Genomic DNA, 14,884 nt, shown 5'->3' with positions numbered 1-14,884 from the left:
ATATATATATATATATATAGGGGGAATATGCAAATCAGCTCATTACATCACCTTTTCAGGCGATGTTCCCTGGTATCAGCTTAGCTCCAGTTGCGGAATATAAAAAGCTAATCGGGATTAATGCCAAACCAGTACTCATTGCAGATGGGTCCCTCTTTCCTTCTGGAGAGAGAGAGTTCTGGTTTGGCATTAATCCCGATTAGCTTTTTATATTCCGTAACTGGAGCTAAGCTGATACCAGGGAACATCGCTTGAAAAGGTGATGTAATGAGCTGATTTGCATATTCCCCCTACCCAGAATGCCTGCAGAGTGCTTAGTGGCCCTTGAAAGCCCCGTCACACCAGGAGTGGAGAACTCGACCTGAGTTAAATACTCATCCCGTATATATATATATATATATATATATATATATATATATATATATATTTATTTATTTTTTTAGACACAGGCACTGTAAGCTGTAGCTATTATCGGTGCCACATTTGTGTAGTTTTAATTACTAGATGCCATATGACAAAAAATACAGAAGTTTTACAGTTTCGAATTTATTTTTTATTTTTTGCTTTTACGTTGTTGATCATGTGGGTACACACAATTTTGCACGCATTGATGCCAAAAATGTTGTTTTTTTTTTTGGTTTTTTTTGGGGGGGGGGGTCATTTTTTTAAATTTGAAATATGGGGAAAAGGGGGAGTTTAAATTAGAGTTTTTATTGGGGGTGGGTTTGGGTTTTAATAATTAAAAAAATATATAGATATATCCACTTTTTTCGCCATTCCCCCCAGGGGCCTTTTAGAAGCAATTATTCAATTGCTTATATAGATCAATGTAATGCACATGCATTGCATTGATCTATTAGATCAGCGCTCTGTTAGGACAGTCTGCCATATTAATAGATGAATCACAGCATGCACAGAGGCCTAGGCCCTGACAACCGATTCAGCACCCAGCAATTCAGTACCCAGCGATTACATCGCAGGGATGCTGATTGGACCACACCAGGGATGTGTGCCAAACTGTTCAAATGTCGTGATCGCTATTGATCGTGGCATTTAAATAATTAAGTGATCAGCATTGGAGTGATTTCTGATGTTGGTCATTACTGGCAGGTATGGCGTAGGCCTGACTCCCTCACATCAGCGTCTGTTATTGACACATAATGGAGGTAATTCATGATGGATATGAAACTAAAAAAGTAAAAGATTTTGTAAAAATAACAGACGTTAACATCAGTTATTAGTCGTGAATAGGACCCTTAAGGTCCGTTATTTTTAAATTACTTACTTGTTTATTTTTTTGGGCATGCTGAGTAGCATTAACAGATATAAAATAATGGAGGTTAAAGGAAGTTACTTTCCTCACTATAGACTTTGATATTAAATAATATCTTTTATTCATGATGGGGGAAAAAATACTGCATGCCTGTTTTTTTTCACCATTATAAATATCTGAAATGAAGCATAATTGATGATAACAACGGATATTTAAAAAAAAAAAAAAAAAAAGGCCCATAGAAGTTACTGGTATCCATTTCCTTCATTTACATTTCGGTTTTCTCTAACAGAATTGAGTAACAAAAAAGTAAACATGGGTTAGGAAGGAGTTACACTGCGCCAACTAACCCCCCCCCCCCCCCCCCATCTGAGGGCAGTTGGCGCCACCTGAGGCTACTACTGCAAGTGGCCTCATGGCAGAAGCGCCCCTGTTGCATGGATGCATTTTACATATTGTTATTTATGGATTTGCAACACAGCAGTGTTTTCCAGCCAAAACTACAACTCTCACCAAGTCCTATCGAGGCATGGTGGGAGTTTTAGTGTCGCTACAGCTAGGGAGCCACAGGTTGGAGACCACAGACCTACAGCATCCTGACCTGCACCTAAAGAAGCCCAATGTCTTGTGTGGACTCTAGATTTTTATTTTTAAGGCATGACAGCGAAAACTATATATATATATTTTTTTTTTTTAAGTAGGGCCTCCCCCCTCATAAGTAAGCTGGGTCTTTTGAGTACTGTTCCACCAAATACTGGATGGTTGAGTAACAGCTGTCGGCATCGCTGTAGTATTTGTAAATCTAATGTGGAAGTCGCTTGAACTTTTCAGTGAATGAGACATTCCCACCAGATCTGCTGTTAGACCCAAAGCCTAAAATCTTGGAGCAGTTTTTTTGAGTCCCCTATTTTCTTAGAAATCCGTGGTTTGTTAAAAAGAACATCCTGAGGGGCATTTTCTCCATTTACATTTCACTTGGCTCTATGGGATGTTGGACTTCCAGCGATGACGGTGACAGCTCTTATAATTAAATGCAATTTCCACACAAACAACACTTGCTACTTTTTTTTAATTATTATTATTATTATTATATTTTTATTAAGTTATATACATTTTTACAAAAAGAAATAACATTACCCTTGGGGCATCAATAACAATAAAAGTAATAATTAACAAACAAAATAAGTTACAAATCTAACAAATGTGTAAACAAGTTAGGCATCTCATATCACCAATTCACACAATAGGTGGTAAGTGTCTGAACTGATCCCATGTGCCCCCCCCCCCATTTAAAGGGGTACTCTGGTGAAAAAAATATTTTTTTTTTTAATCAACTGGTGCCAGAAAGTTAAACAGATTTGTAAATTACTTCTTAATCCTTCCAGTACTTATCAGCTGCTGTATGCTCCACAGGAAGTTCTTTTTCTTTTTGAATTTTTTTTCTGTCTGACCATAGTGCTCTCTGCTGACACCTCTGTCCATGTCAGGAACTGTCCACAGTAGGAGCAAATTCCCATAGCAAATCTATCCTGTTCTGGACAGTTCCTGACATGGATGGAGGTGTCAGCAGAGAGCACTGTGGTCAGACAGAGTAGAAATAAAAAAAAAGAAAAGAACTTATTCTGGGGCATACAACAGCTGATAAGTACTGGAAGGATTAAGATTTTTAAATAGAAGTCATTTACAAATCTGTTTAACTTTCTGGCACCAGTTGATTTAAAAAAAATATATATATATTTTTTCCTCCGGAGTACTCCTTAAATGGAGTGGTAATCAAGCATGTGCACTTCTGCTCTATTCAGTTCTGTGGGACTGATAGAGTTAAGTGCTGTTCTCGACTATTTTAGTATAATAGATTTTCATGGAGCAACAATGCACATGCCCAACCACTGCTACTTTCAACAGGGAAACACAAACTCGTTTTAGCTTCAATGGTCAGATCCTCAAAATTCACACACTTATCACCTATCCTGTAGTAATGTGATTAGTGGTCTTTGTTGCAAAACTCCTTTAGGGTGCGTTCCCACGTACAGGATCCTGTGCAGATTTGATGCGCAGGATTTATAACTGCCGATTAGAAGCTGTGCTCAGTCATTTAGTTTACATTGAAATCTGCAGCAGAAAATCTGTGTACGTGTGAACGTACCCTTAAAGGGAACCTGTCACCACTTTCATGCTGCCTTAAAGGGGTACTCCGGTGGAAAACATCTTTATAAGTCAACTGGTGCCAGAAAGTTAAACAGATTTGTAAATGACTTCTATTAAAAAATCTTTACCCTTCCTGCACTGTTTAGCAGCTGTATGTTACAGAGGAAATTCTGTTATTTTTGAATTTCTTTTTTGTCTTCTTTGTCTACGGGCATCAGGTGCTCTCTGTTGACACCTGAGGACCGTATCAGGAACTGTCCAGAGCAGCATTGGTTTACTATGGGGATTTTCTTCTGCTCTGGACAGTTCCTGATATGGACATCAGATGTCAGCAGAGAGCACTGTGGACAAGACAAAAAAACGAAATTCAAAAAGAACAGAATTTCCTCTGTAGCATACAGCTACTAAAAAGTACAGGAAGTAAGTTTTCCAGTGGAGTACCCCTTTAAAGGGGTACTCCGCCCCTGGCATCCTATCCCCTATCCAAAGGATAGGGGATAAGATGTTAGATTGCCGCGGTCCCGCTGCTGGGGACCCCGGGGATCACTGCTGCGGCACCCCCCTATCATTACTGCGCAGAGCGAGTTCGCTCTGAGCGTAATGACGGGCGATACAGGGGCCGGAGCAGCGTGACATCATGGCTCCGCCCCTGATGACATCACGGCCCGTCTCCTTAATGCAAGTCTATGGCAGGGGGCGTGACGACCGCCATGCCCCCTCCCATAGACTTGTATTGACATGGGCGGGCCGTGACATCACGAGGGGCGGAGCCGTGACATAACGATGCTCCGGCCCCTGTATTGCCCGTCATTACGTGCAGAGCGATCTCGCTCTGCGCAGTAATGATAGCGCGGTGCCGCAGCAGCGATCCCTGGGGTCCCCAGCAGCGGGACCCCGGCGATCTGCCATCGTCTCCCCTATCCTTTGGATAGGGGATAAGATGTCTAGGGGCGGAGTACCCCTTTAAAGGGGGTAAAACAGGGATTATTATTTATGAGGGAGGCAGTGACATCGGCCGGAGCGGGTGGGAGACAGCGAGGTTCATACAAAAATGGCAAAACAGTAGAAAAAAATATAGGTTTGCACTCACCCGTGCTGATACAATTTCAATCTTTATTGAAGTCCATTAAAACAGTTGCCCAGAGGGAGCGGGAGTCGGTGGTCAGCGGAACGCTGACCACCGACTCCCGCTCCCTCTGGGCAACTGTTTTAATGGACTTCAATAAAGATTGAAATTGTATCAGCACGGGTGAGTGCAAACCTATATTTTTTCTACTGTTTGCCATTTTTTGCATACTGAATGTATCACAAGTTTATTCACCACCCTTGATTTATTTATTACCTCTTCGTGGGCCATGTTCACATTAAGTCTTCCCAGCATTTTTCTTTAATTGAATATAGCAATGGTGCCTGCCCTGTTTCTCTAAGCCTAGTTGTTCATACAGTATCAGCCTGCCTCCATTGCGGACAAAATCACTATAATTAGCAGCAAGATGGTTTCTCCTGAATGGCTGCGCCAATTTTTGCCCGGTAAGAAGCGTTAAAGGGGTACTCCCGTGGAAAACTTTTTTTTTAAATCAACTGGTGCCAGAAAGATAAACAGATTTGTAAATTACTTCTATAAAAAATCTTAATCCTTCCACTACTTTTTAGGGGCTGTATACTAAAGAAAAATCCAAAAAAGAAATGCCTCTGATGTCATGACCACAGTGCTCTCTGCTGACCTCTGCTGTCCATTTTAGGAACTGTCCAGAGCAGGAGAAAATCCCCATAGCAAACATATGTATGAATTTTAGACAGTTCCTAAAATGGACAGCAGAGGTCAGCAGAGAGCACTGTGTTCATGACATCAGAGGAAATGCATTTCTTTTTTGGATTTCTCTTTAGTATAAAGCTCCTAAAAAGTACTGGAAGGATTAAGATTTTTTAATAGAAGTGATTTACAAATCTGTTTAACTTTCTGGCACCAGTTGATTTAATAAAAAAAAGTTTTCCATGGGAGTACCCCTTTAATGGGGTACTCCCCTGGAAAACATTTTTTTTAAATCAACTGGTGCCAGAAAGTTAAACAGATTTGTAAATGACTTCTATTTAAAAATCTTAATCCTTCCACTACTTATCAGCTGCTGTATTGTTCCACAGGAACTCACTGTTTTTAAAGGGGTACTCCACTGGAAGACATTTTTTTTTTTAAATCAACTGGTTCCAGAAAGTTAAACAGATTTGTCATTTACTTCTATTTAAAAATCTTAATCCCTCCAGTACTTATCAGCTGCTGTATTGTTCCACAGGAAGTTCTTTTCTTTTTAAATTTCTTTTCTGTCTGACCACAGTGCTCTCTGCTGACACCTCTGTCCATTTTAGGAACTGTCCAGAGCAGGATAGGTTTACTATGGAGATTTTCTCATACTCTGGACAATTCCTAAAATGGACAGAGGTGTCAGCAGAGAGCACTGTGGTCAGACAGAAAGTAAATTCAAAAAGAAAAGAACTTCCTCTGGAACATACAGCAGCTGATAAATACTGGAGGGATTAAGATTTTTAAATAGAAGTAAATGACAAATCTGTTTAACTTTCTGGCACCAGTTGATTAAAAAAAAAAATGTTTTCCAGTGGAGTACCCCTTTAAAAACAGGATCAACCTGCATATTCATGTAAGTGCGTGTCACCCTCCTGTCAGTTTTCCTTTCAAAATGTGTCTCCGAATTAAAGGGGTTATCTAGGAAAAAAAACTTTTTTTTATATATCAACTGGCTCCAGAAAGTTAAACAGATTTGTAAATTACTTCTATTAAAAAATCTTAATCCTTTCAGTACTTAAGAGCTTCTGAAGTTAAGGTTGTTCTTTTCTGTCTAAGTGCTCTCTGATGACACCTGTCTTGGGAAACGCCCAGTTTAGAAGAGGTTTGCTATGGGGATTTGCTTCTAAACTGGGCGGTTCCCAAGACAGGTGTCATCAGAGAGCACTTAGACAGAAAAGAACAACCTTCACTTCAGAAGCTCATAAGTACTGAAAGGATTAAGTTTTTTTTAATAGAAGTAATTTACAAATCTGTTTAACTTTCTGGAGACAGTTGATATATATATATTTTTTTTTTCCTGGATAACCCCTTTAACATGACTGCAACATTGCCACCTTGTAGATTACTACTTGTCCATTTTGCGCAAGTCGCATCCATTAGTAAGGAATGGGGCCTTGGCCTAATTCAGATAATGGATGGTCCAAGTCATCATAGCTGCAGTCTGTGTGCTTGATATACCACATAAAAGGGCCTATATCCACCACTGGTATTAGGCTGATGTGATGACCTTGTAACGCGGTCATTTAGATGGTTACAGGATCACGCAGGCCACGGGGATGTCTTTTTGCAGGTTTTCTCTTCTTTGCACTGGAGACGCAGGAGTTTGGTAGGATGTAGATCATGGTACAGTCTGCAGTCATATAACGTTTACTCCCCACTTGCACCAGACCTGCACAAAGGAACTGAGACATTAGACCGGTGTTTCCCAACCAGGGTGCCTCCAGCTGTTGCAAAACTACAACTCCCAGCATGCCCGGACAGCCGGAGGCTGTCCGGGCATGCTGGGAGTTGTAGTTTTGCAACAGCTGGAGGCACTCTGGTTGGGAAACACTGCATTAGACTGTAGGATGATACTTATAACATCATATTATCCAGATAGTCTATGAATAAACATTATGCATCAAACAAGTCTATACTACCTGCCCCTTCAAATTTACACTTTTAGGGTGCGTTCCCACAGGGCGTATTTGACGCTGCGCAAAATTTATGGCAACAGCGGGAAATACGCTGCGTAGTCCTTGCTCAATATACACACAAGGCTTTCCGGCAGCAGCCTTATGTGTGCAGTGAGTTTTAGAGGCGGGGCCGTGTGCCGGCGTGTCTGTGACGCGCGGCTCCGCCTCCAAAATGCACTGCACACATATAGGGCTGCCGCCGGAAAGCTCTGTGTGTATAGTGAGCAAGGACTACGCAGCGTATTTCCCGCTGCTGCCGTAAATTTTGCGCAGCGTCAAATATGCTGCGTATACGCCCTGTGGGAACGCACCCATAGAAATTTTAATATGGAACTGGTCTGTTTCCTATTAGAGACAGAGCAGTGGGAAAAAGCTTCTGCTGCAGGCAGTTGCCTTATGGCCAAGTAGAGGATAGTGCGGAGGAGGAGAGGGGGCTAGTAATTGGTTAGGGTCCTATGACGCAGACCAAAAAGAATTCTGTATGGTACCTTACTTTATCCTATCTAGGTGTAAGGGTGCATTTACACTACAGAATGTCCACCTGGAACCTGTGCATAACAGGTACTTGGACATGCACCATCTCCATAGATGGCAATGCTTATCTGAGTGTGATGTCCCGGTACGGGATATGCATCTTACAATCCTATCAGCTTGAGTCCCATCATGTCCCCAGGGTTCACCTGCAGTGTACCCCCATAGTCTGTATAATTGTATATTATGTGTAAAGGACCTTTGATATGGTCACATGGTTATTGATCACATGATAATAGTTGTCACATGTTAAAGTCACATGTTTTGTTACCCAGAGAGCACCAGCTGACCCGCAGTTGACCTATGGGCTCCTTGCTCAGCCCCCCCTTTATAAGAGGGGGAGGTACTACAACCTGCCTCTTGTGATCCACTTCTGCTGAGGTCAAGTCCAGTCCAGACGTCTCAGGGTCAGTGTCCAGCACATCTGGAGGCCTCTAACCTAAAATACAGCCACATGTCAGTAAGTCAAGTCATCTCTGTCTTCTGTCACTATCTTCAGTCAAGTCAAGTCTATTATAGTCACCGTGGCTGTGCTAAAGTCTGTCAAAGTCACTGCAAGTCCCAGCAAGCTGCAAGGTCCCCTCTGTGTTACTGGTCACCTCTCTGGGATCCTGGCCTAGCTGTAAAGACTGTACCATCTGTCTACCTCAGCAAAGCTACCATTAACCCTAACCTGGCCTTGGACTCTTATTTTCCCTGCCTAACTAGGACTAACGGAGCTACCTTCGGGTCATTCTTGGTTAAAAGCATGCCCTGACGTCACGAACATTTCGGGGTTAACACCATCTGCCCCTGAGCTACAACATATGCCCCATCCTCCTCACATCACACCCCTGTGGCTCACCAAATGAGCGCATTCTGCCTAAAGAATGAACATGATCTGGAATTTGAATTTTGGAAGTGGAAATTTAGCAGTATGTGCGTTGCAGCAGAATCCCATTGAAAACAAAGGGAGGCTGCTGCACCAGAATTTCGGAGCGGAATTTCTCCACTTAGAAATTCCGTAGTGTGAGTGTAGTGAGTTATCATCCCCATGCACATTAGAAATTTGCTGCTCTAACCTACTGATTTTGGCGGCACCGGTCGACCATCTAATGTATATAAAGGGCCTCCTGATTCCCCAGACAAATGCTGTTGGGGAAGTAAAGAATGTGGCATATTCAATCTTTAAAGGGGTACTCCGGTGAAAACCTTTTTTCTTTGAAATCAACTGGTGGCAGAAAGTTAAACATATTTGTAAATTATTTTTTCTATTAAAAAATCTTAATCCTTCCTGTACTTATTAGCTGCTCATTACTACAGAGGAAATTCTTTTCTTTTTGGAATGCTCTCTGATGACATCACGAGCACCGTTCTCTCTGCTGACAATATAATAATAATAACGCTTTATTTATTGTTGTCCTTAGTGGGATTTGAACCCAAGTCACTAGCACTGGAAGGCAGCAGTGCTAACCACTGAGCCACCATGCTGCCCTTAGCATACATCTGCTATGCATCTGCTATGCATGGTTGCTAAAATGGACAGATATGTCGGCAGAGAGCACTGTGCTCGTGATGTCATCAGTGTTCCAAAAAGAAAGGAATTTCCTCTGTAGCATTCAGCAGCTAATAAGTACTGGAAGGATTAAGATTTTTTAATAGAAGTAATTTACAAATATGTTTAACTTTCTGCCACCAGTTGATTTAAAAGAAAAAAGGTTTTCACCGGAGTACCCCTTTAACTCCACGGTTGTTTTGTTCTCAGGGAGATATGCCACTATCAGAAGAGTCTGGCATTATCTTTACCCCCTCTCTCCACCCTAAACTCATGAATGCTCAGCTGAGGCAAGTGTTCCTATTTATGAGCGATCGGGAGAGATAGCTGTTCGCTGACTGTATGAGTAAGGGCCCCATTACACAAGGTGATTCCTAGCCAGACAGGACGATATCACCTTGTGTTGTAGGGTCAGCGATCAGCCGCTGAATAAGCAAATGCTCGTTCGTCTGCTGATCACTTCGTTTTGACTTGATAAAAATTGCACATCTCCCCATGTAATAGGAGATGTGCGGCAGAGAAATACGGGAAGCTGAGATCAGATAATTTGCACCTTAAAGGGGTTCTCCCGTGGGAACAATTTTTTTTTTCAAATCAACTGGTACCAGAAAGTTAAACAGATTTGTCTAGTTAAAAAGCTTTATCCTTCCAGTACTTATCAGCTGCTGTATGCTCCAAAGGAAGTTATTTTCTCTTTGAATTTCCTTTCTGTCTGATCACAGTGCTCTCTGCTGACACCTCTGTCCATGTCAGGAACTGTCCAGAGCAGGAGAGGTTTGCTATGGGGATTTGCTCCTACTCTGGACAGTTCCTAACACGTACAGAGGTGTCAGCACAGAGCACTGTGGTCAGACAGAAAATAACAACACAACTTCCTGTGGAGCATACAGCTGCTGATAAGTACAGAAAGGATTCATATTTTTTTTAAAGAAGTAATTTACAAATCTGTATTTGAAAGAAATAGTTTTCTGCCAGAGAACCACTTTAAAGGGGTACTCCGGTGAAAACCTTTTTTCTTTTAAATCAACTGGTGGCAGAAAGTTAAATATATTTGTAAATGACTTCTATTAAAAATTTTTAATCCTTCCCGTACTTATTAGCTGCTGAATACTACAGAGGAAATTCTTTTCTTTTTGGAATGCTCTCTGATGACATCACAAGCACAGTTCTCTCTGCTGACGTTATTATAATAATAATAATGCTTTATTTATTGTTGTCCTAAGTGGGATTTGAACCCAAGTCCCCAGTACTGCAAGGCAGCAGTGCTAACCACTGAGCCACCATGCTGCCCTTCTCATACATCTGCTATGCATGGTTGCTAAAATGGACAGAGATGTCAGCAGAGAGCACTGTGCTCGTGATGTCATCAGTGTTCCAAAAAGAAAGGAATTTCCTCTGTAGCATTCAGCAGCTAACAAGTACTGGAAGGATTAAGATTTTTTTTACTAGAAGTAATTTACAAATATATTTAACTTTCTGCCACCAGTTGATTTAAAAGAAAAAAGGTTTTCACCGGAGTACCCCTTTAACATAGAGTTAGGCCAGATTCAGATGAAATTTTAGTATCAGTCTTATGGTCTCTTGGTCAACTTGGTAGGGATTCAACTAAGGTAGATCCTCACAGAACACCATGTTGAACCTTAAACAAAAACTCTAAAGTTGACTACCACTTACTTCTGTAGCGTGGTCAGGAGATTCTGGGTTTCTCTGCTCTTGTTATGCTGGGAGCCAAACACTGCGGTCTGGATCTCCAGACACTGTAAGAAAGGAATAAGAAAGCTGCCATTATATACTCATACCATCACAGCACTGATACAGCGTGGTCAATGTTGCATCACATTCACAGTGCAGAGATCCCATCTAGTCTAATGGACACTATATTAATTGAGAAATAAAAGACTTGGAAAATGCATGTCACCTTTTTTAGCAGACGGTAGCCCTTCTGTATTTTCCCATTTGCCAGATTTATGCTGCCCATGATACTAAGTATCTCAGCCACAAGCTCGCTGTACTCCGTCTCTGAGCCCAACGCGTCCTGTAACATCTTGTAGGCATCCTAGAGGAGCAAAAGTTCAATTACAGCATAAAAATACAGAGAGCAGCCAAAAGTCCTATTATAGGGCAACTCAACTCAATACCGCTTAAAGGGGTACTCTGCCCCTAGACATCTTATCCCCTATCAAAAGGATAGAAGATAAGATGTCTGATCGCGGGGGGTCCCGCCGCTTGGGACTCCCGCGACCCCGGCTGCGGCACCCCAGACATCCGGTGCCTGGAGCGAACTTCGCTCTGTGCTAGATGACTGGCAATGCAGGGCGGAGGCTCATGATGCCGCGGTCCGTCACGCCCCCTCCTATAGACTTGCATTGAGGGGGGCATAGCCGTGACTTCACAAGCGGAGAGCGGCGATAACGTCATGAGCTTCTGGCCCTGCACCCGATGCTCTAAATGAATGTTGGGTACTGCAGGGAGATCGCGGGGGACCCCAGAGGCGGTACCCTACGATCGGACATTTTATCTCCTATCCTTTGGATAGGGGATAAGATGTCTAGGGGCAAACTACTCCTTTAAGGGTAGGGTCACACGTGCCATATTTTGCAGCATATTTTGTTGCGTATTTTCTTCAGCTGATTTTGCTACCCATTGACTTAAATAGGTAGAAAAATACGCAGCAGCAAAATATGCAACAAAATACGGGACATGTGACCCTACCCTAAAAGCAGGAATGCAGACGTCGGGCCGCTGAGTCTGATCCCGCCCCATCCTCAGCAGAGTATAAACTGCGCAATCTCCTACAGAATAAAGAAGACCATAATATACATTCTCTTGAATATTCTACCTAGTGACCTTTATGGCTGCTTTCCCCGGGTATATTGCTCATCCTGATTCATTTCAGTGGATCTGAGTTGCAATACCAGACATAATCTGTGGACAAGTATTGGACCCCCCCAATGCAGCAAATGTCCGATTCCCCCCGTACCTGAGTTTTACCGATTTGTATGAGCCATTTGCTAAATTCCACACATGTGTTCAATGTCTGAGGGTCGTCGGGGCCCAGGACCGCCTGATAAACACCAAGACTCTCTGTAAAATACTTGTCAGCACTTTCTATGAAAAAGAAAAACAGTTGAAATATATAAAGTAGTTGAAATATATAAAGCTCCAGGAACACCTCAATTCTGTCAATTTTTTTAGACAACTCTGTCCCCTTGTACTTTACACAACAATGACTCCATTAACAAGTGGCACTTAAGGAGCACCTTTTTTTTTTTTATTGGGGGGGGGGGGTCCTGGTGCTTAGCACCTCCAGCGATCACAAATTTATCACCTTTTTCTTATTATCTTGTCGACAAGTGATAAATACTCTTGACTGGGTTAACCCGTTTAGGTAAAAAAAAGTATTTTTCCTGCCACTAAGTAGCTCTTACTGTTTTTCTGTAGAGCGCAAGGGGAGCAATATAAATCTTTATGCAGTGAGCCCCCCCCTGGTGGTGACTGCAGGCAGGCTGCCTCTGGTGCATGGAGAAAAGCACCTCATGAACACTACAAACTAAATGCACCTCCGACACTTCAGTAAAAGGAGATTTTATTGTAGTCTATATAAGAGCCATGCAAAGATGGGCAGTATAGAAAAACCAAGGAAAATTCAGAGCAGGAAAAGATCAACACGTTTCCGGCTGCACTAGCTCTTACTCATACTCGGATCATGAGTAAGGGTTAGTGCAGCCGGAAATGCGTTCTGTTGCTCCTTTCCCTTTGTTTCTCTATACTGCACATCTTTGTATGGCTTTTATATGGACTACAATAAAATCCGCTTTTACTGAAGTGCCAGAATTTTATGATCAATTGGGCTTTTGTGAAAGGAAGCTATGCATAATACAACTAGACATCTGACCTCTATAAAAAAAAATTTGCACTTATTTAAAGAAAATCTGCAAGGTATATTTGCTAAGAGCTGCAGACACCATTGGATAGCTGTTTGTACCTTTTTTGAGCTGATGGTGGTTGCCATAAAATCTCATGTGTTTTTCGTATGAAAGCTTAAAGGAAGCGGGGCCGAGCGACTCAAGTGCCACAGCCTGGCATGGCTCCTCACTAGCTATTACTTCCCAGCCCCTTGTTGAATGACATACAGAGCCCTGTAAAAGAATCAAAAAGGGTCCGGGAAGTGTGGGTGAGCAGGGAGACATGCCATGCATTGGCACTTGAACAGCTTGTTGCTGCCTTCTTGACACTTGCCTAAAAAGTAAAAAGGAGATTTTGGTAACCACCATCAGTTCCAGGAAAGGTATAGTGTGCTTTTATACCCTAAGGCTGGGTTCACACTACATTTTTCAAATACGGTTACCGTATACGGTTTTCCGCTAAAAAACGTATGGCAAAAACCGTATACAACCGTATGACTCCAAATACGTTTTTTCCCCGTATACGGTTCCAAAACGTATGTACGGTTCTATCCGTTTGCATCCGTTTTTGCCAACGGTTTTGCTATTTTGTTGGAATTAGTTTTCAAGCAATTTAATAAAGTTACTATTGTTCTATTGAAATTCCTTCTGCGCATGTGTCAACTCCAAAAATGGATTAGAAAAACCGTGTGCAACCGTATTCTGAAATTCTGTGTACGGTTCTCATAGACAACAATGTTAAAAGAACCGCATACGGTTCGCATACGGTTTTCCAACCGGAGGCAAAAATGTGGTCGACAGCGTTTTTGCCTACGGTTGAAAAATTGGCAAAACCGTATCCGAGGCAAAACGGATGCAACCGTACACAACATTTGGAATACGGTTTACAATGCATTCTTTATGCATACGGTTTCGGATAAGGACGTATACGTTTCTTTGCGGAAAACCATATATGGTTACCGTATTTGAAAATCGTAGTGTGAACCCAGCCTAACAGCTATCCTACGGAGACTGCAGATCTTACCAGCAAATAGACCTTGCAGATTAACTTTACAGTAAGTAAAGGATAATAAACAGAGTGATGTCACAGTACAGGGAAAATAAACAGAGTGATGTCACAGTACAGGGATAATACACACAGTGATGTCACAACACAGGGATTACAAACAAAAGAATTAATATAACACTTTTTTCATTGCAATACTGCTATAGAGAAAAATAGAGGTTCTTAGCTTACCATCTGGCCAAATAGTGTGTACCATCCCACCACGATAAGCTGACCTCATGTGGGACGGACCCTACACCATAGATATGCCTCTCTTGGACTAGCACTAAGCCTACAATTTCTGGGCATGTAAGATCCAGCTATTCCCTACTTAAAAACATGATGGTACACACTATATGGCCAGATGGTAAGCTAAGAACCTCTATTTTTCTTTATAGCAGTAGTACAATGAAAAAAGTGTTATATTACACATATTTCTTAGCACTAGCAGCCGCAGCAGCTTGCACCTGTGTACTCGATAAATATATAATAGTTGTGTAGGATGTGCTGACCAATTTTAGCTTTTTGTGTAACACATGTGGAGCAAGTGGCTGCCTCCATCTCGGTTCGTGCACTCCACCGGGTGCTTTTAAGTAGGGAATAGCTGGATCTTACATGTCCAGAAATTGTAGGCTTAGTCTAGCCCAAGAGAGGAATATCTATGGTGTAGGGTCCATCCCAACTGAGGTCAC

At 42.0% G+C, this 14,884-nt stretch overlaps 1 protein-coding gene across 3 annotated transcripts in view; it reads right to left on the bottom strand.

The window, feature by feature from the left end:
* Window positions 1-6,501: 6,501 nt before the first annotated feature.
* The window catches only part of TTC23L (tetratricopeptide repeat domain 23 like), a 33,173-nt gene continuing 24,790 nt past the window's right edge, over window positions 6,502-14,884 (bottom strand). Inside the window, exons 9-13 of one of the 3 annotated variants that reach the window (XR_008848730.1) lie at window positions 12,223-12,350; window positions 11,161-11,298; window positions 10,917-10,999; window positions 7,980-8,147; window positions 6,502-6,891 (exon numbers count right to left, since the gene is read on the bottom strand). Coding sequence is in view for 1 of the 3 variants with exons in the window: in XM_056545674.1 (XP_056401649.1) it covers window positions 6,870-6,891; window positions 10,917-10,999; window positions 11,161-11,298; window positions 12,223-12,350 (371 nt within the window). In the remaining 2 variants the exon portion in view is untranslated. The remainder of the gene's footprint in view (window positions 6,892-7,979; window positions 8,148-10,916; window positions 11,000-11,160; window positions 11,299-12,222; window positions 12,351-14,884) is intronic. The other 2 variants (XR_008848729.1, XM_056545674.1) reach the window with 2 other exon arrangements.

The sequence above is a fragment of the Hyla sarda genome, chromosome 1, assembly GCF_029499605.1.
Source record: "Hyla sarda isolate aHylSar1 chromosome 1, aHylSar1.hap1, whole genome shotgun sequence".
NCBI classification, from domain to species: Eukaryota; Metazoa; Chordata; class Amphibia; order Anura; family Hylidae; genus Hyla; species Hyla sarda.
This window is presented reverse-complemented; position numbering and strand designations above follow the sequence as displayed.